The sequence below is a fragment of the Sceloporus occidentalis genome, unplaced genomic scaffold (assembly GCF_023333645.1).
Source record: "Sceloporus occidentalis isolate IW3139 unplaced genomic scaffold, rSceOcc1.0.p SCAF_7, whole genome shotgun sequence".
NCBI lineage: Eukaryota > Metazoa > Chordata > Lepidosauria > Squamata > Phrynosomatidae > Sceloporus > Sceloporus occidentalis.
The window spans coordinates 56,502,447-56,527,427 of NW_028316987.1; the positions used below are offsets into that span (position 1 = coordinate 56,502,447).

Below are 24,981 nucleotides of genomic sequence, written 5' to 3' on the forward strand. Positions count from 1 at the left end.
AGGGAGAAGAGAGAAGTCTTACTTCTTTTCCAAACCCATGCTGCTCTTTCACCATGCTATTTTCTTGCCAGATAAGTTAAGGAAAGTGGAGTGTTGGGGAGGATGGCAGAATGGGGCAACATTTAAATTCGCAGATTGGCTTGGAAAATCTTTCAGAGTTTTTCCAATCCACATACACAGAAAACCCAAAATTCTTGAGCTAATTGTCAAAGAGTTTCTCAAGGAGAGCTCAAGGAGAACTCATCTTATCTCCAACATAAAAGCAGCAACAGCAGCATCAACAAAGACTCAATTTGGAATTACTCTGTTCTGTGTGTTTGTGACTTGATGTCATTTCTGACTTAATGCCAACCCTAAAATGAGCCTGTCCTGGGGATTTCTTAGCAAGATTTGTTCCAAGGGGATTCCCTTTTGCTTTTCTTTGAGGCTGACAGAGAGTGACTAACCTAAGGTCACCCAGTGGGTTTCCATGGCTGAGTGAAGATTTGAACCTTAGTCCCTAGAATCCTAGTCTAATGCCACAGCCACTATGCCAGACTGGCTCTCATGCTTCTCCTAGGACACCCAAATGCTGAATATTACCTGAGAGCATTTGCTCGACAGACTGCTTAACTGTGAAGTACAGTCGGTAAAGAAATGTACTGATCTGAGCAAAGGTGTGAGACAGGTGCTCCATGAGACTTCTGCTGAATTGCTGAATAGCCAGATTCATAGCTTGGGGAGTCTCCTGCACATAAAACTATCTATGAGGATCCTTATTGCGAGGGGTGCCTTCTAACAGCTTTCATCACATTCACCACTTTTACCCCCAAACTGCAGAAGATAGACCTTACTACAGTCATTGATGCCTTGTCACACCCAGACTAGATTAACCAAAGTGCCCTTTACATGCATCTGACTTTAAACATGGTTTGGAGATTCCAGCTGGAGCAGAATGCCAATGTTTGGTTGCTTAGGGAAACTATGCCTGCTGCCACACTGCAGGATTAATGCAGCTTGACAATTCTTTAACTGTGCACCCTATGGAATTCTGGGATTTGTAGTTTGTTGTGGCACCAGAGTTCTCTGGCAAAGGCTAAGTATCTCACAGAACTACAAATCCCAGAATTCCATGGCATTGAATCATAGAAGTTAGTGGTGTTAAACTGCATTAATTTTGCAGTGAAGTTGCAGTCTTCGTGTTCAAAATAGTTGAATGATTCTGCTTCATGTGCACTAGTTATAACTGAGTTTCTGGGCCCAATTGAATTGCTAGTTATTCCCTTTATGATCCTCAATGTCTAGAGATCAGGTTATTTCAAGGACTGTCTGAACTGGGCCTTATAGAGGCTGGCCTCAGTCCCACATGTCCATAGGTAATATCAGGTTAACAAACATGGGAGAAAAAGTATTTTTCTCTCTGAGACAGTTTCTTCCTGAAACTTTTCGTTTGTTTTATAATTAAGTACATTTGTCTCAACTTCAAACAGAAATGGATGTGCTAATGACAGAATGATTGGACAAAAGTATAACCAGACACAAACTATTGTTAGCATTCATTGTTACACCTATAATTGACTCAGTGGACCTATTTAGCAATCTGTATTGCTTACAAATCTATCAACTTTTTAACAAAAGGTAATACTAACATGGATTATTTTATTGAAGAGTTTAATGTGATCTTTACCATTGCTGTTTCTAGTTTGATGACAACTGTTTATACTATTTTGAGGGTGAGGTGCCATAGGCACTGTAATTAACTAGGTTTGGAAAAGCTATTACTTCCATGTATTGATGCAATACACACACACACACACACACACACACACACACACACACACAGAAATCACTCCATATTTTACTGCACTGAGTTACTGCACTTTAGTGAGAGAGGTAGTAAGAACATGGATAATGGCATCCCACTTGAACTGTTTATTTGTAAACAGATTGAAAACAGCGGAATATATTCAATTCAAAAGCAGATCATTGCAGGTATTTACAACTATTTTAGTAGAAGTGGATAAATAGTGCTCACAGTTTTGCATCTAGCTTCTTAACTGTATGGCACAAGAAATTGTTTTCACAAATAAACTCATTCTCTAAAATCACAAGTTTTTAAAAACTGAATTTTTTGCTTTCCATCTGAAATGTAAATGTAAATATTCCAATTAAAAAGAAGAATAAGTATATCCTCTTATTTTGAGCATGGAAAACATGTGGTTGAAGACACATTGCAATCTTATTTGCTGTGGCTCGTTCTCAAAAATGTGTCCTGATCCTGCTGACGGCTAGGAACAGTGCATAGTTTAGTAACAGCTGTTGCCCAGCATAAAGGTGCAATACCATTGTACATGTACTTCCAAGTTTCACTGAACTCAAGGGATTCACTTCTGAGAAAACACACATAGAATTAGGCTGTAAAAGTTAAACTTGTCCTACTGAACTGTTTTTGTTACCAATGTTCAACACAGTGGAGTTTGATAGACCTTTATGTCGTTTTGTCCATAAGTAGTTTACAGCAAAGTAACCTGAACAGAGGGGGAAAACAATTAGTAATGTCATTCCTTTTTTAAACTTTAGGTGTTGGAGCTGCTCGTGCAGGAAACCTTACATTCATGGTTGGAGGAGTGGAACAAGAATTTGATGCTGCAAAGGAGCTACTCACATGTATGGGCTCCAATGTTGTCTATTGTGGAGAAGTTGGAACTGGACAGGTATAGTTTGGATCACTGGGATATTTCCCCCCAAATGCCCAACAATTCCCCTAGAGGTATAGGACAATTTTGCCATGTTTTTGTGTCCTCTACCCAGGCAACTGTGGATCCAGGTGGGGCCTTTTTACAGGTATTGGTATTTGGGTACAAAAATAAAAAATAAAATAAAAGAATTTGTGAATGTGAGGGTTATGATTCTCCACCTTGCCCGAGGGGATGATGGACCTTCCATCCTCTTACAGTTGCTCATCCCTCTCATATCATGAGTGATTGTGGGCACATGGGCCACTGTTGGATGGAAGATGAAACCTATATACCAATTTTGCATAATGAGGATGCAAAAATGTTTCCTGATTGATGGAGGTTGAAACTTCAATATATATCCTACATATGTCACTTTGTGTTTTCAAGCATGTGATGAAGTAGACTCATGGCTACCAAATCTCATGACAAGTTTAACAGCTTAGATGTTATAACTGTTTAATTTGTCTGAGTTATTTTTTGGGCTGTGATAATGAAACACTGCTCTTTAGATGGGCTATTAGTCCATTAGTTATCTCTTAACTGGCACCAGTAGATCATTTGTAATTATAGTGGCCAAGATCCAGTAGTACATTCGTCAGCATCCAGTCTAATTGAATCAGGATTTCCTCCTCCCCTCTGTACTTCCATAAATCAGCTTCAGAAGGTTTCCTAGCTCTCTAAAGCAGGTTCCTAGCGTACTTGGGAGACTGCAGGATGGAGCAGGTACCACTGAGTTTGATGGAAATGTTAAGATCAAAAGCAAGTATTCTATTGGATGCTGGCCAGCATTTTGTGTGTGTGTGCGCATGTGCGTGCCTTCAAGTTACCTGTTGGCTTATGGCATTCCCATGCATTTTGTAAGGTTTTCATGAGCAACAAATAATCAGTGGTGGTTTTGCCAGTTCCTCTGCACTATTGCCTACATACAGCACCTGGTATTTGTTGGTGGACCTCCAAGTACTAACTAGGGTTGCCCTTCTTAGCTTCCAAGATAAGGAGGGATCTGGTATCTTTAGGGTCGTTCTGCAGTTCTTCTGAAAGTGCAGATTCAAGTAGTCATTACATTGGAAGCATGCCAGAATTTCAATTTGAACCCATTTCCTGGACAGTGAGCCCCCTTGATTACAATAGGACTTACTCCTAGTAGACCTATAAGATTGTCTTTCAAATGAAACTGCTGTGCCAGTATGCCCACAACATTTTTGCTACTTCTGTTCCATAATCCATGAGAAATGGTTGCTATCTGGGCTAGCAGAATAAATGCATTTGTAATGAAATCGAGCTCCTGTTGGATAGTTACCTGGGTAACAGAAATTCATGGACTGTTGACTTTATTTTCAGGCTGCAAAAATCTGTAACAACATGCTCTTAGCCATCAGTATGATTGGAACTGCTGAGACCATGAATCTTGGAATCAGGTGCGTAGGATTTTATAGTATCCATTTTACCTTGACATTGTTTGTGTGGTTTTCTTACTTTTCTATGGACAAATGATTTTTTAAAAGAAGTAGATTAACAACTACAGCTCAAGTTTGCTAAAAGTATATCTCAGTTCAGTGGCATTTCTAGGGTTGGTGTCATCCAGTGCGGTCAGTCATGGTGGGGGGAGGGACTTATGGGGCGGGACTTCCAGCACATGTGGGAGTGCGTGCACACAGCCAGAATTCCCCCATGCGCACCTGCGCACACCCAGGAAGGGTCAGGGAGGAGCCCCCAGGACCCGGTGAGGGACAGCGACCGACCAGGTATCACCCCACTTCTGGTGTGTCACCCAGTGCAGTCCGCACCTCCGCATTCCCATAACCCCTAGTGATGCTACTGCCTCAGTTAATGAAGTAGATGCATTCCTGAGCATTACTTGTTTAATACAAAATTTGGTACTAGAGACAGAAATAACACGGAAAGAATAGGGAGAAGTTCCTGCACCATGAAGCAAAAGATCCATTAAATATGTTTTATTCAAAACTAACAATACGCACATATGAAATGAAACAATCTTCTCAGGTAAGACTAGCATAAGTAAACAAAAATATTCTCAACTACCTCAAAAACACTTGAAAACTTCCTTCAAAATACATCCAGAGATAACTTTTCCTTTCACCAACTTCCACTTTATTGTGAAGTCAAAGGCTTTCATGGCCGGCATCCATAGTTTTTTGTGGGTTTTTCGGGCTGTGTGACCATGTTCTAGAACATGGCCACATAGCCTGAGAAAACTATTCCACTTTATTATTTCTCTGAAGATGCCAGCCACAGATGCTGGTGAAACGTCAGGAAAAAACTCTTCTACAACATGGCCACATATCCCGAAAAAGCCACAAAAAACTATGGATGCCAGCCATGAAAGCCTTTGACTTCATATTCCACTTTATTATTTCTGTTTTGGTGGCCACGCATACAATTCTGTGCTTTTCTAACATGCTTTATTAATGGATGTATATCTATATTTCATTATTATAATGCTTTCCCACTCCCCCCCCCCCCCAAAAAAAAAAACATTTTATTTTTTTCATCTTCGATAGGATTTCAAGAAGCAGAGAAGTCCCTTTCTTAGGTTAGGTAATCCTTTCCTTATGTGCAGATAGAATTTGCAGCATAATTGTAAGCTGCTCTGATAGCCTTTAAGGCTGAAGGGCGGGGCATAAATACCATTAATAATAATAACAACAACAACAACAACAACAACAACAACAACAACAACATACATGGAGCCCTGGTGGCGCAGTGGTTAAATGCCTGTACTGCAGCCATTAACTCAAAACCACAAGGTTGCGAGTTCAAGACCAGCAAAAGGGCCCAAGCTCGACTCAGGCTTGCATCCTTCCGAGGTCGCTAAAATGAGTACCCAGACTGTTGGGGGCAAATTAGCTTACTTGCTAATTAGCTTACTTGCTGTTCACCGCTATGATCTTTGGAATAGCGGTATATAAATAAAACAAATTAAATTAATTATTATTACATGGCATGCCAGGCATGTGATGTGATCCACCATGATTTTGATAAACCCGTTTTTGGTACCCTATGTCTGGTAAATGACACTGGCATTAACAGGCATACCTTGGAGCCAAAGTGGATAAGTAGCATGCTGTAAACAACAACCATGACAGACATTAGGAAAAACAAAACTCTGTTGTGCCTCTTGCACTGAAAAATGTAGCTGTATCTCATTGAAAAGATAAGGCTAACTTTGATTAGATATTCTGGTAAAAAGTTTTTTGTCAACGTTCAGGAACTCCTGAGTCGAGGTGAGGGGGAAAGTATTTACAGTTTGGGGCTCAGCATGTTTTCTATGCTAATGTGCAATTCATTTAACTCTGCAATAGGCTGGTCTATTTCATTTTGTTCTTTGTGTGTCTGACTTTTCACTGTGGAGCCTGGCAGTAATTTTAACCACACAGTTTCAGTTGTGGATTTTCAGCTGTTCACTAGCAACTATATATACTATAAATTTGTGGACCCTAAATAATAAATCTGTTTTGCCTTTTTAGACGTTAAAGGAAAGCACAAAAGTGTGTGTGCACATACATATACATGCAAATATATAGGTTAACACATGCACACACATGCACTCCAAAGGCAGGATAATGGATTCACATTTCCTCTTAATTACCATATCAAGATGCAGTTGTTTTATTGAATTGCCCTTGTCTCAGATGTTAGACTATCTTGACCTATTAAGTTGTCATGTTGTAATTGAGATAAAAGAGGAATTTGCTTTGCATCAGTGCTAATTGGTTTATCAATATCCTGTACCATTTACATTTTAAAATTGAACATCTGTAAGATAGGGAAGCGTATCTTTAACAAGCCATAATAAAACCCATAAGGTGGTATACTACTGTTGTAATTGAGGATTGTGAAGCTGTATCATAGTCAGCTTTAAGTCATGGCTTGCTTAATGAAAAATCAATCACCTATGACTTCATTGTATTTAGTTCAAGTTGAAACTCAACATTTTCTGTTATAAAAAATATTTAGCCGGCATGGAGCACTGAAAAATCTCATGCTATAATGGTATGCAAACCTAATTGGTGTTTGCAACTACTGTAGCATGCATACATCTCTGGGTTATCATATACTGTACTGGTTAACGTGGTGGGGGCACATTCTGCAGAGATGGTGTTATGAATTTGGACAGTTAAAAGTTCTGAGTGGTCTGATTAAAACCAAGAGGGCATATGCTGTATGGGATCACTAGCAGTATAGTGTTGTTGTTTTTTTATTACCTGAAGTGATGGACTGGCATTTTTTCTAACATGCTGATGACCAGTGCATCATTTGTGCCGTGTTATTATTCTTATGGTTTCCTGGAAAATCACCATAAACAGCCAGTGGTCATGTACTGGTACTGGCCCATGGATCACCACTCTTGAGTAGCACAGATCTTCTCACCTCTTTTCAGCCTCTTACCAGCAAGAGTCTGTTCCTATTTCCAGATTTAATGAAGACAGAGGTATTACTGCTGAAAGAAGGTGAAATGATAGTAAAGGGCTTCTCACGACAACATCGCTGCAATTAAAATTACATGGCAGTCTTGCCTGTCTCTTTCCTAACAAGACAAAGAAATAAATCAAAAAGAAACCATGGGTTATTTGTCTGGCTTGCTGAAGTACAGTAGATACAAGTCAAAACACCAAGTCCAAGGTTTTAGTAAACAAACCACAAACAGAAAGTCTGTGATTTATTTAGCTACCACATTTGAGTTCCTTGCAACAGAAATGATCACCCATTGTCCACTAGCATGCTGGCTCACTCAAGATGTGCCAAATTTCTACACATATGGGACTTTTTAAATTATGTTATTCCTCATACTGGGGAGAATTAAGCTTTGCATACTTTTTAGTTTACAGTGCTGGGGATGAATACTGTAACACCATTCTTTCTCTAATCCTATATCCCACATAGTAGTGTGTGTGTGAATGTGAGAGGAGGTTTACAGGGAAACATTGCTGTTATTTTTATTAGCTTGGTATACATAATGAGGGTTTGGATATTTGCTTTTATATATAAGAATAAGACTAAAAAACTTTTGGATATATATGAGTAATATCTTAAACTTAATCTCATGGCTTTCTATCAGTTTTATTTTATGTTGATAGATTTCATACCCATCTCCAGCTCTGACTGGGTACTATTTCTTAAACATGATCAGAACAGTGATCCATCTAGCTCAGTCTGTACTATTCACACTGACTGGCAGTGCCTTTGTAGGGTTTTCCCCCCAGCCCTATCTGGAGATGCCAGGGATTATACCTGCTTTGGGCAAAAAGCTCTACCACAAGCAACACACTCTCCTATGATTTCTATGAATTTATCAAGGTGTTGTTCCTCTAGAAAATGCTAGGTACCAGCTCTGTTTATTTTATCACTGATATTACCTACAGATCAGGGAATGCTATAACATGGAGCAATCTATGTGTGATAACCATTTTCCACCAAAGTCCGGGTTGTGTTCATTGTAATCATTCACTGGATTTTTGCTGCTGTCCTTCAGAATTATTAGCAGGGCTTAATAAGTTTTAGCAGAAGATGGGCCATACTTCACTCCATGCTTGGCTGCTAAAACATCCAATTTTGTCATCTGGTCTGCCTAATTGTACATATATTCAGAAATGGTGATGGTCTGTTACATAGCAAAGCTACATAAAATATTGTAGCAGCTGAATGGGGACAGTTGCCAATTAATCTCACTCTTTAGGACTTAATGAGAGTTCATACCCCTGTTTCAGAAAGAAAACATCCCTTCAGTGTCCTGGGCTTGTGAATGACAAAATGAGATGCTGTCTTCCTCTTTTCCTACTGCCTTCTACCATACCAAGCATTATTGTCTTCTCTAGTGAGTCATGTCTTTGATAGGGGCAAAGTACAACAGTCTCAGTTTAGTCATCTTGGCTTGTAGGGAGAATTTAGTGTTGATTTGCCCTGGGACCCATTTATTTGTCTTTTTGACAGTCTGCAGCATTCAGCACCACATTTCAAATTAGTTGAAAGAATATGGTTCTTTCTCAAGTAAATCTGTTACATTTCTTGTTCCTATAATATGTGTTGTGCATAGGATTTTCATGGTAAAAGATCTCCAAAAGGCGCTTTAACATGCCCCTGTGAGATCCTTTGCCAGTGTCACCTCGCACTATTCCTACTACCCATTAACTGTTTGGCATGTTTGGTTTGGTTCCTCAGCAAAAGCTTGTCAGACATGAGAGACCCTACCAGCAGCACACTGCCTCTTCGCAGGAGCTTGCAATCCCATCACCATTGAAAATTTTCTTAGTTAAGGAAAAGTAGTGCTGGAAAATATGGTATTAGAAGATTCAGGTGCACTGCATACTCTTTCAGCTCCCATCCCATCAGACATTGCATTTTAATTCCCCATATTTAACAGCAGAATTCACAGAGAACTAAATTGACAAGTTAAACATTTTATGAGATTGTTAGCTGAAGAACTGTAAAGCATGAGCTGGCTTTTCTTTTTTTACAGATAAAAATAGTAGTATTGTTAAGACACAGTAACTTTGTTGACTATTTTTTTTCCACAAAAAGGGAGGGCTAAGAACTGCTCAAAACAAATGTTCTGCCTCATTTGTCTTTTACCAATGAGTGTTTGGGTATTGTAGAGTACTCTTCATTATGTACCCACAAATATTCTTATGGATATATGGTATTTTAACATTCTGCAATATACTGGAATTTTCATCCAAATCAGAAAATTGGAGAACTTGACCATCTGCATCATATTAATATTTTTTCACCTTTCTAAAGCTCTAACTCATTCTTCACCACTACTCCATAAGATGGGGCAGGATTGTCATACGTATATTTTGTTGTTGCTGTGTGCCTTCAAGTCATTTACGGCTTATGGCGACCGTAAGGAGAACCTATCATGGGGTTTTCTTCGCAAGTTTCTTCAGAGGGGATTTACCATTGCTGTCTTCTGGAGACTGAGAGTGTGATGTGCCTAGTGGGTTTCCATGTCTAAGCTGGGATTCAGACTCTGGTCTCTAGTCATAGTCATAGTCATAGTTCAAACCACTGCACCACTCTAGTCATACAGAGCAAGAGAGAGAGCGTGAAAGAGAGAGAAATAATTTTCTGGACTATAACGATCCTGACTGCACTTCAGTTTTATACAGACAGTTCTGAAAGCAACAGCAGTCATTGATGATGACAAGGAACTCCACTATTCTCAAATTGGCATAAAAAGCTGTGAGTTGAACTAAATTTTCTTCTGACTCTCAAATTTGCTATGGTGTTCTTTGCTAGCAAAACTGACACTTCACACACCTATGCACATGAATATCAGCAAGTGAACACTTACATTCTTAAGGTAGTTTAAAATAACTAAAAATGAACATTTTTACTACCAATTTCTTTGGATCTGACAAGCATGTTTTGATGTGACAGAATTGCTGTCTAATAAAATACATATGGCATTTATAATTTATAGAGCTTTTGCAAAACCAAAAAAAGAAGAAGATTGTTATCAGCAAGTATGAATTTCCTTTGTAGTAAATCCTCTCTGGAAGTATATATTGTCATTATGTGACTATATTGATATTCTGTTTATGTCACTTGAGTGTTTAATTAAATCAGGAAGCTGTTTTGTTTTAGAATCCTTTCCTTAAAATATTTTTTTATTTTAAAACAGGTTGGGGGAAGGTAGCAGAATATTTCTGACCAGTCAGGTATGCGACAAAAGAAAACATGTTAACTGATTTTACATGTGTATAACCATGTTCCTTAGCTAACACTCTTTTTATCAGTGTCCACATTTAGAGAGGAGGAAGAAATAATCTAGAAATGGCACACCATTGCCAATTTAAAATGTACTGATAGAAATAAAGCCAACGTAATGTTATGGAACTCCCTTCCCTTTTTCAAAATTGTTATTAATTGTATTGATGGAAGGGAGGGTAGAAGGGTGAGGTTTTTTGGGGACTGTTCTGTTATTTTGTATTTGGAATTTTCTTTGCTATTACCTGCCTCGATCGTTAAATGGGAGAGGCAGGATACAAACAAACAAACAAACAAATAAATAAATAAATAAATAAAATTATTATTTCCATTCCCCTGCCCCCCCCCCACACTCTCTCTCTCTCTCTCTCTCTCTCACACACACACACACACACAAGCCTCTGGAGACACCACAACCTGGATTCAGAGAGTTTTCACGAGCAGGTTTTTGGAGTGTACATTGAGCTGTAGTAGAAAGGGGAGATCCTTATACTGTATATACTCATGTATAAGTCTAGAAATTTAGGTCAAAATATTGACCAAAAAAACCTGAGTCGACTTATCCATGGGTCAATGTAAGTACTGTATCTGAACTCTTATTTAAAGGAAGGAACCATCCCCTGGTGAAAAGCAAGAGTATAATCTGTCCTGGATGCACTGACCCCCTGTATTCTCTCATCCATTCAGCCTTAAGAGAAATCACAAGGAGTTATGCCTGCTGGAATTTTGTAAGTTTTTTGACATTGTTTTGGTTTGCTTCATCCTTTAGTTCCTTTGCTATATGCCCCTAAGTTTTACCCTCGACTTATCCATGGGTCATAGCAAATTCCATATTTTTTGTCCCAAAACTTGCCCTCGACTTATACATTAGATTGACGTATAGTTGAGTATATACGGTACATACAATTATGCTGGGTTTTGTAGTTGCATAAATGCTATATCCAGTTCAACATAGATACAGTGAAATATATTCTGGAAAGGATCACACACTTCCACCCACACAGCCATGTTCAAGTGTCTCCATTCATGCATGAGGACGAAGGGGGCTGGACATAGGTCTGTTCCCTCAGAGCCTGTTTGGAGCCATATCTAATCATATAGGAGAAAATATGCATTCAAGGGGAATTAATGTAGGAAAATTTAAATCTTGTTTTGTGCCTTCAAATTGCTTCCAACTTATAGTGACCCAAAGGTGTCTTTGGTTGCATCTCCACTGCAGAACTAATGCAGTTTGACACTGCTTTAACTGCCATGGCTCAGTGCTAAAGTATTCTGGGATTTGAAGTATGTTGTGGCACCAGAGCTCTCTGACAGAGAAGGATAAATATCTCATAAAACTACAAATCCCAGAATTCCATAGCATTGAGCCATGCCAGTTAAAGTGGTGTCAAATTGCATTAGTTTTTCAGTTCAGGTGCAGTCCCAATCACAGGCCTTTCTTGACGAGATTTTTTCAGGGGGGTTGTTATTGCCATCTTCTGAAACTGAAAGAGTGTGACTTGCCCAAGGTCAACCAGTTGTTTTCCATGGCTCAGCAGGGGTTTGAATCCTGGTCCAACACTCAGACTACTACACCACCCCAACTCCAGAGGAGAGTTCTTGTGCATTTTGGATTTAGCATCCAAATATAGATTTATATTGAAGGGGTGAATGGATGAGAACAAATATGCCATGTGTCTTCTAGTAGTTTTCACATATTAAGATATTGTAGGGAAAGATAATAGAAAATAACAGTGAGACAGCAGGATAAAATCTGGACTTACAAGTCATTCATTGTTCTTTTCGGGCATAGGCAGAATGAGGTTCCTCCGGAAAATCAGAAAATGGCCATTCATTTGCTAACTACTACTGCATTTGCTGACATTTAGAAATGGAAGCAAAAACAAGTGGATATAAAGGAATGACCAGTGGCTGGGGATTCATATTTATGTTGAAATTGACAATATTAAAAATAATGTAGGGCAGATATTAAAACAAACATAGTATTTGGAAAATATTCTGTACTTTACTTTGGAATAATAAAGTGCCAGAGCCAGCACAGTATAATGGCTTGAACATAGGACTAGAACTCTGGAGACCAGGGTTCAATTCCCCACTTGGCCTTGGAAACCCACTGGGTAAGCATGGATAAGCCACGTTCTTTCAACCTCAAAGGTACCAAAAGCAAACCCCCTCTGAACATATCTTGCCAAGAAACCCCTGTGATAGGTTTGCCTTAGGCTCACCATAAGTCAGCAATGACTTGAAGATCCAACAACAAGAAGATGACATACACTTTAATATTTATTGAAATCATTGTAAGGAGGAAAGCCTGTAATAAAGTGGTGATAGTAACATTTGATCTAATAAATACAAATAATTATAAAATGAACTGTTCACTGTATAAAGACTGACATTAGATTGTACTTAAAGCAACAAAGATTCTTGCACCATCTTAAAGACTAACCATTTTATTATGGCTGTAAGCTTTCATGTGCTACAGCTTATTTCAAGTGCAGTGCACACTGCTTAGGAGCCTGGATCCCAGCCACGTCTACAAATCTGCAAGAAGGTAATAGTAGCACAGTAATTTCTCAAACAGCTAACAGTTCCATATCTATTAAAAGAAAATGTTGCATTCTGTGCCATTTCCTTAGTGTCCTTAGATATAAATGAGCTGTAAAATTGAAAGAACAGGAAGATTTACTCAGTGCAATGTATTCCAAGAAAGCTTTGAAAATTCATGACTTGCAGTCAAGAAAGATGACAGCATACTCTTTATTTTCTTCATATACCTTGTGCCTCAAGCACAAAATAGTTCTCTTGTCAATACTAGCCTTTGGCAGAGATTAGTTGTGCAAAGTGTGGGATGCAAGCAGAATGAAGAATACTTACCTTGGCTGGAGGTCTCTAACCCTACAAGATACTAATGGTTTGGAATCCTGCTGGTTAATCCAGTTATAGTAGAATCATTAAATCAATTGTTGAATGGTTAAGTCAGCATAGATAAATCCCATTGATTCAATGGGTCTACTCTAGTTAGGACAAGAGAGTTCAGGCCATCGAGTGATATATTTACTGGTAGTGGCAAGGCAGTGGTATACTGTTTCAACCACTGCCAGGGCTCTTGTTTAGTCGGTGTGCACAGGAGGGCTTGTGTTCAGAAGGAACTAGGTGTAAGCATGGGGTGGAAATGTTTTGAGAGTAAGCATGGTGTAGTAGCTTGAGTGTTGGGCTAAGACACTGGAAGACCAGGGTTCGAATCCTTGCTCAGCCATAGAAACCTATTGGGTCACTCTCAGCCTCAGAGGAAGGCAAGGTAAAAACCCCTCTGGATAAATCTTGCCAAGAAAACTTTGTGACAGTTCACCTTGGGGTTGTTATAAGTCAGAAATGACTTGAAGGTACACAACAACAACTAGATGTTTTTGGCCTTTAATACACAACATTGTCTATGCTGGTTAAGGCTGCATAGGGATAACAGTTCAGCAACACAGTTTGGGTCCAGACTTTGGGAGACTTTATCTACAAGAGCCCTAAGATCTGCAGGATAAGGGTTTCTCTCAGTCCCATGAAGATCACAAGCTCACCTGGTGAGGACATGGGAGAGAGCCTTCTTGGTGGCTGCTCCCACTCTCTGGAATGCCCTTCCTTGGGAGATTACTCTGACCCCCTCCTTGCTGGCTTTCTGTACATAATGCATAGCAGGGTGGTTTTATGGAGCGGGTGGGTTTTTACTCTGTTTTTAATTTGAGTATATTTTATGTATAGCTGAAGGGTGGGATATAAATGCCATAAATAAATAAATATGTGATTTTATATTATATTTTATATTGTGTATATTTTATGTGATTTTATATATAGACATTTTAATTGATTGAATTTTATAATAATTTTAAAGGTTTTATCTGTGAGCTGCCTTGGGTCCCTCCGGGGATAAAGGCGGGATATATATCAATCAATCAATCATCCAGAGGACCACACTCTGGCCCCCTGGTATAGAGTAAGGCATTTGCCTATATCTGGTGTTCTCACACCTCTGTCAGTATTGAGAGCAAGGCACAACACTTGCTAAAAGAGGTGCGCTGATCACATCTTGGAGTCAAGAGCAAAGAGAATTACTTAGAATAGTGATAGGACTGAGAGCCCTAATAAAAACAGAGCTTTCTCTTTCACATTAAGAGTTGCAGTCAAGTCTTTTAATACCTAACTTGGGTATGCTAGCAGTTTTCATCTGGTTGATTTCAGTATGTCAAGAAAGAAAATGACCCAAGAAAGAATCCCCAAACAAAAGGTGGATTCTCAAGTCCCATTAAATACAATGGCATAATAAAATAGTGTCCCTTATAGAAAATGGCAAAATCAAGGCTTGCATTTTGGAATTTATATTTTTTTGATACTTTCAAGTTGTGGATGTTTGAATCTGTGGATAAAGAATCTGTGGAAATGGAGGGCTGACTGTATCTTTTTTTTTTTTTTACTTGACCTTTTTCTTTGATTCAAAAATCCATTCCCCATAAGATACTAAGAGGAGATTTTCCATGGGCGGTATGGCCTTGATGAGATAATGTCTTAGAATGACAGTATCCCAGGCTTGTAATATGTAAAGGTTTCTTGTGCCTGCTGCTAGATGGCATGAGAGTAATCTAGGAATAAGGTGGCTAGGTCAGTGAGCTCCAGAGCAAAAGCAAAGTGAAAACCTAAGATTAAAAAGATTTTAAAAAAACTAACAGATGGGGTCAAATTACATTTTACCACAGTGATGAAAAAAATCTACATGTTTAACTAGATTTTTAATTCAAGTCTGACTGTGTGTGTGTAAGAGTGCCTGTGTGTGTGTTTGCATGCTTCTTTAAAAAAAAAAAAAAAAAACCCTATAGATTTACTCTGTTTTGACAGTTCTGAACTCCTTCCTTGCTTGTGATGAGCTTGAAGGATTTGTGTGTTGATTATGTGTTCCAATTATTGATGGGGTCTGGCCAAAATAATGTGGTGCCTTTTCTCCTCCACCCCAAAAGTGGAACACCTTGGTAATTGTAAATGCATGCGCACATGCACAGTTTTACCATGTCCAGTGGCAAGTTATTATGGGGACTGACAGACTGTCATCGTTTTGATAGCTTGAGCAGTATATCTCTTGAACAGCAATAGAGCTCTTATGCAGAAAGTATCATATGTTCCGAGCCAATTTACAGGGAAACAGCAATAACATTTTATCATGGTTGAGAGCCCAGTAGCTGCTTCCTATTAAACTTGCCCTTTCAGATACCTGTCTTGGATTAATTTGTTGATTTCAAATGGAAACTCAGTCTTCTCCACTGAAGCATGACTTTCTAGGATAGACTCTTACTGAATGACAATTACTGTATATTCTACCCGCTTTCAGACCATTACAAGCTCTGGGCACAGTGGAAGACAGAGGACTTCTTCAGTAACTGATTTTAATACGTGTCTAATTTTAGCTGTCAGTTATCTACGCACCAGTAGATGAATCCTCAGAAAGATGAAATGCAAAACACCTCTAACTTGCTCCTTTTAATGATATACTTGCTGCAAGGGATAAAAAGAGAAGGATTGGGAGGGGAATGAGGCCGGTCTCAAGTCTCTTGAAGGAAACTGGATAGTGTATAAGAACACATAATTTTGAAAAAAATTGTTTGCATGTTCTGGAAATACATTGCTTTGTCTCCAAGAACTGTGATGTTAAGAGACAAATGACATTAAATATGTTAATGGTAACTGTCCCCGGCAACGTTCAGTTTAGGGACAGAAATGTATGTATTTTGCTCTATAAGAGTGATCCCATCCCCTTTGTCCCCAAAGTTGGACTACAATTAACAGAGTCCCTTACCATTGGCCATGCTAGTTGGTTGCCCAAGTTTAGGAACCACTGTTACATAACCTATAGAAGAAAGCTGCAGTCCTATAGGCACTTACCTGGGAGTAAATTGAATTCAGTGGGACTGATCGCTGAGCAGGTATACTTAGGATTATACTATAGTTGTACCTGGAAGTGATCCAGACAGTTCATCTTTCTATAGTATAAGAAGTTTGGCTCTGGAGATGGTATAGTGTCAAAGTACCCCAATCCTGAGTTTTTAAAGAAGTCGTGCAAGTGATTATCACTGTCAGTGCTTAATTAAACTTCAAGCAACCTCACGAAGAAGGAAAAAATATCATATACACCTGAGATTATGCCAAGATTGGTGCATAGTGAATAATAACTGTGAGGTCCTATGTACATGGTATATTATTATTTTGTTGTTTTTAATACACACACACACACACACACACACACAGGGATGATACCTTCCTTGTGGATTAATCCTCAAAATGGAGGTGGTTTTGTTATACTGGAGCTGAATGTTGTGATCATGTGAAAGTACAATTCAAAACCTTTTAAAGCAAGGGTCAAGAACCTCTTTAAGCTTGAGGGCTAGATTGTGAGAATGTCAGGGATGTTCTTAGAGGGTTAGGTTGGAACCAATTTTTTTAGTATATTTAAATTGTGAGCCACCTTGAGTCCTTTCAGAGAGAAAAACAGCATATTAGATAAATAAACAAACATATTTTCATTTAAAATTCTTATTGTTTATAGCTAAGCCTTAAGAAGGCATTTCACTGTTTAGAAAGAGAAAGAAAACATGCAAAAGCTAGCAAACCACCAAATAATGCTGTCATGTAAAAGTGGGTGTCACTATCTGAGGAGCATCAAACAGCTACACTCACAATTCAAGAAAGCCAGATTTGGCTGCAGAGTCTGAGATTCCCCAGCCCTGTTTTAAAACCTACATGGCTTGATACGGGAGTATCCAAAAAACTGCTTTTACCCATGCTTTGAGCTCAGAAACCTTTCCCTGAGTTGGCCTTCTCCTCTGAAGTGATGTGGGGATCATTAATGTGGAAAGGACTTTAGCTGTGATTGGGAGAGAATTCTTTGGAATTCTCTCCCAATGGAGGCTTACTTGGCATCCTTGGGCTTTATTTTCCTTAGGAAGGAAGTTTTTAGTACTGATTTTGGCTGCTGCTTTTATCTTTCCCATTTATTATTTTGCTGATTTTTGTTTTATTGTAATTGTACTGTGTTTTCAAGTGATGTAAATTACCTTGGTAATTTTATGCCAAAAGTGGTGCAAAATCCTGATAAATAAATAATATGGATAATATGTACAACAATAGTGATGGTTTTAGCAAGAAATAAATAAATAATAGTAGGGAGAAATCCTTGAAAATCAGAACAGAGCAAGCAGATTTATGATGCAAAAACAAATAAATTGCCACTACTACATCGGGTTCTGCTTTTCATAGATGTATCTGTGCCTTTAGTACTTGAAATTTGATATTTCGTACATGGTAGGAGTGACATACTTATTACAGCAAGAAAAATGTTATTGATAATGCAAGCAATGTATTGGCCAGGTGCAAGCTTGCTCAACAGAATCATTGCAAAATTTTGCTGTAAAGGAGGATTCTTCTAGAATTATTTTCAATTGACAGAGTTTCTGTCTTCTGAGAAACCCCACCAAGTTCAGTTGGGTTTACTCTGAGGTAAGTATGTATTGGAATCTTTTATTTCCCTTTCTTTCAAAATGTTTGTACATCTCTCTTTCGATGAATATTTTTGTGAAACTATTGAAGATATTGTTTCTGCTTATAGCTGCTAGCTTAATTCCTACAGAATGATGCTGTGCAACTTGATAGCTACAATCACAGGAAGATGCAAGGTTTTATTTAAAAGCCTGTGGTATTAAAATATTCACTGTGTTTAAAATCTACCCACAACTGTGCAGTGGTTTATGCTTTCAGCTCAGTGATGGGTATAGAACAAATGATGTTTCTGCTTGGACAAGCTTTGTTTTATCAGGATCAGTAACCTCTCAGCAAGTGACCCAGAACTATAATGCATGTCTCTGAATAGATAGAGAACATATGTCACTGTGCGGTGGAGACTTGCCTCTTGAGCAAGAGTGTATAATAAAGGTTTAATAATAAAAAAGAAAGTTTGCAATAGTAAAATGCCATTTAAGGAGGATATATTTTAGACTCATTACTGATGGCAGTGTAGCTGCCATGCTTCGGATTTGTCATTTTATGCTTCTCTGTAGGAATGATTTGGCCAGTGTCCTAGAATGCCATTTGAATTATAACATGATAAAATATTCTTCTTATATAGATGAGCTAAAGGGACCCAACAGATCTGCAGGGTCTTTTATTCAGTATTTCTGCTTTCATCCAGTAATTTGCATGCTCAAACTAGCGGGTGGGTGGGTGATGACCTTTAATTTAAGGAAGCGGCTCCCTCTCTTAATATCAGTTCTCTGGATCATTTTTCAAGCCCTTACAATACAAGTAAAGAAATGACAACAAGGTCTCAGCATATAAAAATAGGTCACCCATGACGTGTGCAATCTGACATGAACACTTCTCTTCTTTTGACCTTTGACAGGTTAGGGCTTGACCCAAAGCTGTTGGCCAAAATCTTAAATATGAGCTCAGGCCGTTGTTGGTCAAGTGATACTTACAACCCTGTGCCAGGAGTGATGGAAGGGGTACCTTCTGCTAACAATTATCAAGGTGGCTTTGGGACAACCCTTATGGCTAAGGTATGTATATCCGTGCATATTGTGGGGAGCCAGGAAAACAGTGATTTCATTTTAGGCTGAAAAACTGGGAGAAGAAGCAACCAAACCACCATGGATTTTAGCTGTTTTATGTCAGTTTGCGTTTTGAGTGATTTTGACCCACCCCAAAAGATGGTGAAGTCCAGTGAATTTGGGGGTGCCTTGTAGGCTTGAGGGCAGCCTAAAAGGAAGGGTTGGGTGCTACATATGAACTGTAGCCTAGACTTTCCCACCCCTATGTATACCAAAACATAAGTGTACTTGAATAGAATAATAATTCTTTATGGTTTATATAATAAACTGAAATCCAGTTGCTACTCCCAGCTAAATTGGACCATTGTAACCAGTAGGATTTACAAGTGTTTTGAGATGATAAACAGATAATTCAGTAGGCGAATGCTAGCTGGAACCAACAGTGAGATTTGGACCTGATTGTTCTAACAACACAGCAGGTCTTTGCATAAAATATTTTATTCGTAGTATTGGAAAAACAACAACACAAATTAGTGACAATTCTACACATATTTCTTCAGATTTTCAGTTCATCTCCGGCCTGAAGGGTTGAGGTAGTGAAAGATCTCTCCCTCCCTCCCTCCCTCCCTCCCTCCCTCTCTCTCTCTCTCTCACACACACACACACACACACACACTTTGGGGTTGGGCAGAACACAATCTATGAACTGCATGCACACACAAGACTATTTTTCTCTTAAAAAGAGGTTCAGGGGCTTGCTAGGGGGGATTTTCTACATTTTTTCTTTAGTTCTAGTTTTATTTATTTATAAATAAATGAATGAATGAATGAATGAATGAATGAATGAATAAATAAATGAGAATTCCAAATGCACAGGTAAGGCTCACTTGGTCTGCTTTACCCCATGATACATTGGGCCAAAAGGACCCAGTTTTTGGACTCCTTTTTTTGTAAACAGGTCATCCCTGTTGGTTATGATCAGATCTAAAATAGCTGACCCCTTTTGGACAATGAAATTGTCTTCAAGGCAAGTGAGGAATTTGCTAGACCTTGAGGATTTTGCTGAGTTTGAATTTCAGTAAATATCAGGATAATTGAAGTCACCCATCACTACTACATCTCTCCTTTCTAAGTGTGTGGTCATCTCTTCTAGAAAGGCATCATTCAATTCCTCCATCTGACTTGGGGGTCTGTAGTAGACTCCCACAATAACATCCCTGTTGTTTCCCTCCACTTTAATTTTTATCCAGATACTCTCCACCTGGCTTCCAAGATTGATGTGATTGATCTCTTCACTGGTGTAAATATCTCTGACATATAATGCCATTCCTCCTCCTTTCCTGTTTGTCCTGTTTCTCTTAAAAAGATGATGCCCCTCTATTTCTACATTCCAATCATGAAAAGTTGAAAATGACTTGAAGGCAAAACAAGGAGGGAGAACCCAGTGCCCCTGCAGGATCTGTGGTCCAGATCTTGTTGGCTTCCAGCTCCTGTCAGTCCCAGCCAATATGGCTAATGGTAAGAGATGATGGGACTGACATATCTGGAGAGTCACATATTCCCCCACCTCTGGTGTACTCTGACTGCCCCTGTCTGGTGATACTGGAAACAGGGAGACATGTATACTGTATTACTAAGCTACCATATTTGCTTGAAGGTTGTGTCTTCTCTAACACCACTGTGATATTTCAGATAACTTGATATCCATATTTTGAAGTGTAGTTTCCAGAGCTTTGGAAAGTTATCTTTTGCACAGCAACTTCCAGAATCCCTAGCCATAGGATTAGTAACGTTTCCAAGCTCTGCTAATTTTCCTTATATAATGAAAACCACAGCTGCTTTTACTTCTTACAGTTTTAGTTTTACACCCTCCCCCTTGTCCACTTTTGGTCTGTAAATATTTGTTTGTTTGTTTTTCAGGATCTTGGCTTGGCCCAGATTTCAGCTACCAACACCAAGACATCAGTCCCTCTTGGTTCTTTGGCCCATCAGGTTTACAGGATCATGTGTGCCAAGGGCTATGCCCAGAAAGACTTCTCATCTGTGTTCCAGTTTTTACGTGAAGAGGAAAGCTTGTGAAATCTTTCCTTTGACAATGGACAATGTTAGAAACCAAACTCTATTTAGGGAACCTCTTTACAGATTACTCAATAAATATATAGGTCTAATGAAAGATCATGAATCATGATCTCAGCCACCTCTGTCTTCTGGGTCACAGAACTGCCTCCAGGATTTATTGTCTCTTTTTTTGAAAGATGGTTGGAAAGGCTTTTAAAATGCTTAACAATAGGTAACTGGCTTAAAAAAAGAACCACACTAAAGCTAAACGACATGCGTTCTACCTGTATTTGCACATAGGAATGGTGACATGGTTATATACTGTGGAAACATAACTGTGATTAAAGGATCTGATGCTGAGCTTCTTACCTAAGTAGCAAATCATTTTTCCCTTTTTTTAATAAAAGGGAAAAATGGGGGGGGGGGGAAATACTGCAATGGATAATTTTACTGATAATTTTTTAAAAATCTACCGTTGGCCTAAATATAATGGTGGAATTTTATTAAAATAGGGGTGAAAGGCTTGGTGAAGAATTGATTTCAGGTTATTGGAATGCTGCTGTTCTTATTATTTTAAGTGATGGGCATAGTTAAAATAATGCTGTGTACATGCAAATGCATACACATTTTTGAACACTCTTGCTAACATACTTTTAAATACTTTTTAAACCTCATTTTCACACATTTTCAAAACATTAAGCTCACTGATACATACTTATTTTTGGCATATTCTGCATTACTATAAACCTAAATAAATAAATAAATAAATCCCATTTTACTTTGAAATAATTTTAAATCCAAGGTGGTGAATGCTTATTAGAAGGTTTGTTTTGTGTCTTCCCCATCCCCTTCTTTCTGTTGTGGAAAAGGCTGAGGGGGAAGAGGGAGGAGGATTGGAGTCTGTTCAAAGAAATAACATCTAAAACAATGCATCTAAAATTATTATTATTATTATTAACCTTTATTTATAAAGCGCTGTAAATTTACACAGCGCTGTACATACAATCTTTTAGTTAGACAGTTCCCTGCCCTCAGGCTTACAATCTAAGAAGACACGACACAAAAGGAGAAGGGAGTGGTGGTGGGGAATGGGATCAGGTCCAGCAGTTCTCCACCTCCGAGGCCTGGACCAAGGCAGATGGACTGGAGGAAGGGCTTGACTTCTTAATTAATGGTTAAAAGGAGGCTTCCTGGGTCAGAGAGGGGCTAGCCTCTGGGAATGCTTCTCTAAACAATATAGTCTTTAACTCAGTTTTGAAACTGGGTAGAGAAGTGATGAGATGTGCATGTGGGGGAAGAAGGTTCCAGGAGTAAGGGGCAGCAAGCGAGAAGGGACGAATTCGGGAGGGGGCAGTGGTAGTGGAAATCTGATAAAGGAATCAAAGCCTGTCTTGCATAAACAGGTACACAAAACATGTAAAGATCTATTGTTGTTGGAAAGATTTGCAAGTCACACGGTCACCAACAGCCCTGCTCAGGTCTTCCAGGCTGAGGGCTATGGCTTCCTTGATTGAATCTATCCATCTGTCATGTGGTTTTCCTCGTGGCCTACTGCCTTTTACCTTACCAAGCACTATTGTCTTTTCTTAGGAGTCATGTCATGATATGGTCAAAGCACAACAGACTCAATTCAGTCATCTTGGCGTCTAGGGAGAGTTCAGGCTTGATTTGCTCTAGAACCCATTTATTTGTCTTTTTAGTAGTCTGTGGTATCTGTAAAACTGTTCTCCGGCACCACATTTCAAATGACTTAATTTTCTTCCTATCAGCTTCCTTCAGTGTCCACCTTTTAAAACTAGACATAGGATTTGGAAATTCAATGACATTGACAGCCCTAACTTTAGTATTCACTTATTTCTCTTTACACTTCAGGATCTTCTCTAGTCTCTTCATTTCTGCACTTCCAAGGCCTAGTCTTTTAATTTTTGACTGCAGCTGCTATTCCCCATAGTGAATATACCCAGCTCCTTCAACCATTATTAACTTTCTCAGCTCTGTCTTTTGGAGGGAAAGGTTGAGGACTATCAAACTAACAACAAACCTGGATCCTCCTATAAGCCAGCTTTTATTGGCCTAGTAAGCCAACAGCTTGTTTTGAAAAAAACAAATCATTCTACCACTACTTATCTACAGTAGGGATCAAGCACCAAATTAACAGTAAACAAAATCTATAACATGATCAAGACATAAAGTAATGAGAATCTTGTTTATTTGACTTATATCCTGACTTGATCCCAGCTTCCAAATGGAGATGCTTTGTTAAGATTAGAGAGAAAGGAGAAAAGCTCCAGCAAGAAGCTTTTCCATCCCCAAGCCTAATTGCTGGACGGCATAAGGATGTTGAGGACACACCTTCATGAATGTATGTAGATATCTGTAAATTGATGTGGAGGTGAGCAATAATGGCTATGTGTGTGTGGAGAAGAGTGCATGGATTGGTAAATGGGTGTGGGAATGAGAGGGAGGAGAGATGGAGAGACCCTGCCCCTTTTTGCTTCGGCTTTATCACACACCATGCTGCTGCTCAGCTACCTCCATCTCCTGAGGGAAAGGGATGCAAATCTCCATCTGGAAAAGGCTCCACACAAGGGGTAGTGTTGACAGGAGAGAAGGATTTTCCTGTTGCTAATGATGGAGAAGCTTTACATGTCCAGGTCACGCAGCACCTTCAGAACAAGTGGTATTCTCACATTTCCAACAAAAAGTACACTATAGCATTTCACAGATAAAAACTGTTGGAAATTTTATATATTGCATTCTCCTTTCCCTCCTTCCCTCTTTCTGTCTCATTCTATCTAAACAGGTGACTCCTGTCACTCACTCTTGGAGACTGTTTAACAGACTCTCTCTCAAGATTCTAAACAGTGTCTTCGCAATACAGTAACTCTCCTCTCAGTCTAAGATGGGGTAACAGTCTCCTCCTGCTATATTAACACCAGTTAGGACAGGATTTAGTTTGTTGTGTATTTATTTATTAAAGTCATTATTTGTTTTTAAACTACAAACTGTTATTTTTTGGAGTAAGTCTTTATTCTTTAGGAAGACAGATTTAAAATCATAGTCCGACCCACACTTTTGCTGTTCTGCTGATGAAAGTTGAACTCTAACAAGTTTAACTTTCATTCCTGCATGTTTTGTTTCCCATAAGGGTTAACACTGGGAAAAACAAAAGTGCACCCCACAAAAACCATGACATGTATTGCCCAGTAGTGTCAGAGTATGGCAAAAATGTATGGCAAAAGTTATCAATGAGGAAGGACAAGCTAGGAGAGCTTACAGCAGCTTGGTTTTGCCTGAGTCCACGGGGAATGGCAGGATGATGTCCCTCCTTCTGAGTTAACAGCATACAAGCTGTTTTTGCACTTTGAACTTTGTATGCAGCAATTTAAGTAAGCTGAGGACAAAAGGGGGACGTGGGAGAAGAAGAAAAAAGCTGGGAAATTTGAAAAGCAGCTGAAAAAGTGGGACAAAAAGATCAGTCAAGGCTGTCTCTGCCAAATTGAGACGGAGGTTATGCAACTGATGAAATGGGAGATTCTATATATATATATATATATATATATATATATATATCTAATATACAGAAACCCTTTAAAAGGGAAATTCCAACCTGTCAACTTGAAAGACACTTGGGACATGACAAAATAGTTTGAGAGACAGCTTGAAGCTGGGTTATTAGGCCAGGAGTATTTTTTTTTAAATGACAATGCTTTTTTTTCTTCCACCCTTTCCTTAGAAATTATTATGATGAAGATTAACTTTACTCATATCACACCTTGTTTTCCAAAACTGAGATGCAAAGCAGAGCAACAGTACAATTTTAAAAATATAGCACCTTTTGAAAGCCCTTTGTTTTTTTAAAAAACAACTTCACTCCTCACCAGTCTGTCAGAATAGAAAGT

General features: G+C 38.8%; 1 protein-coding gene across 1 annotated transcript in view; it reads left to right on the forward strand.

Annotated features, from left to right (window-relative positions):
* Window positions 1-24,017, forward strand: part of LOC149309774 (3-hydroxyisobutyrate dehydrogenase, mitochondrial-like) — an 86,543-nt gene extending 62,526 nt beyond the window's left edge. Inside the window, exons 5-8 of the mRNA XM_089533039.1 lie at window positions 2,560-2,693; window positions 4,059-4,135; window positions 18,874-19,030; window positions 20,942-24,017. Of these exons, the coding sequence (XP_089389165.1) occupies window positions 2,560-2,693; window positions 4,059-4,135; window positions 18,874-19,030; window positions 20,942-21,100 (527 nt within the window). The 3' untranslated portion in view covers window positions 21,101-24,017. The remainder of the gene's footprint in view (window positions 1-2,559; window positions 2,694-4,058; window positions 4,136-18,873; window positions 19,031-20,941) is intronic.
* The last annotated feature ends 964 nt before the right edge of the window (window positions 24,018-24,981 follow it).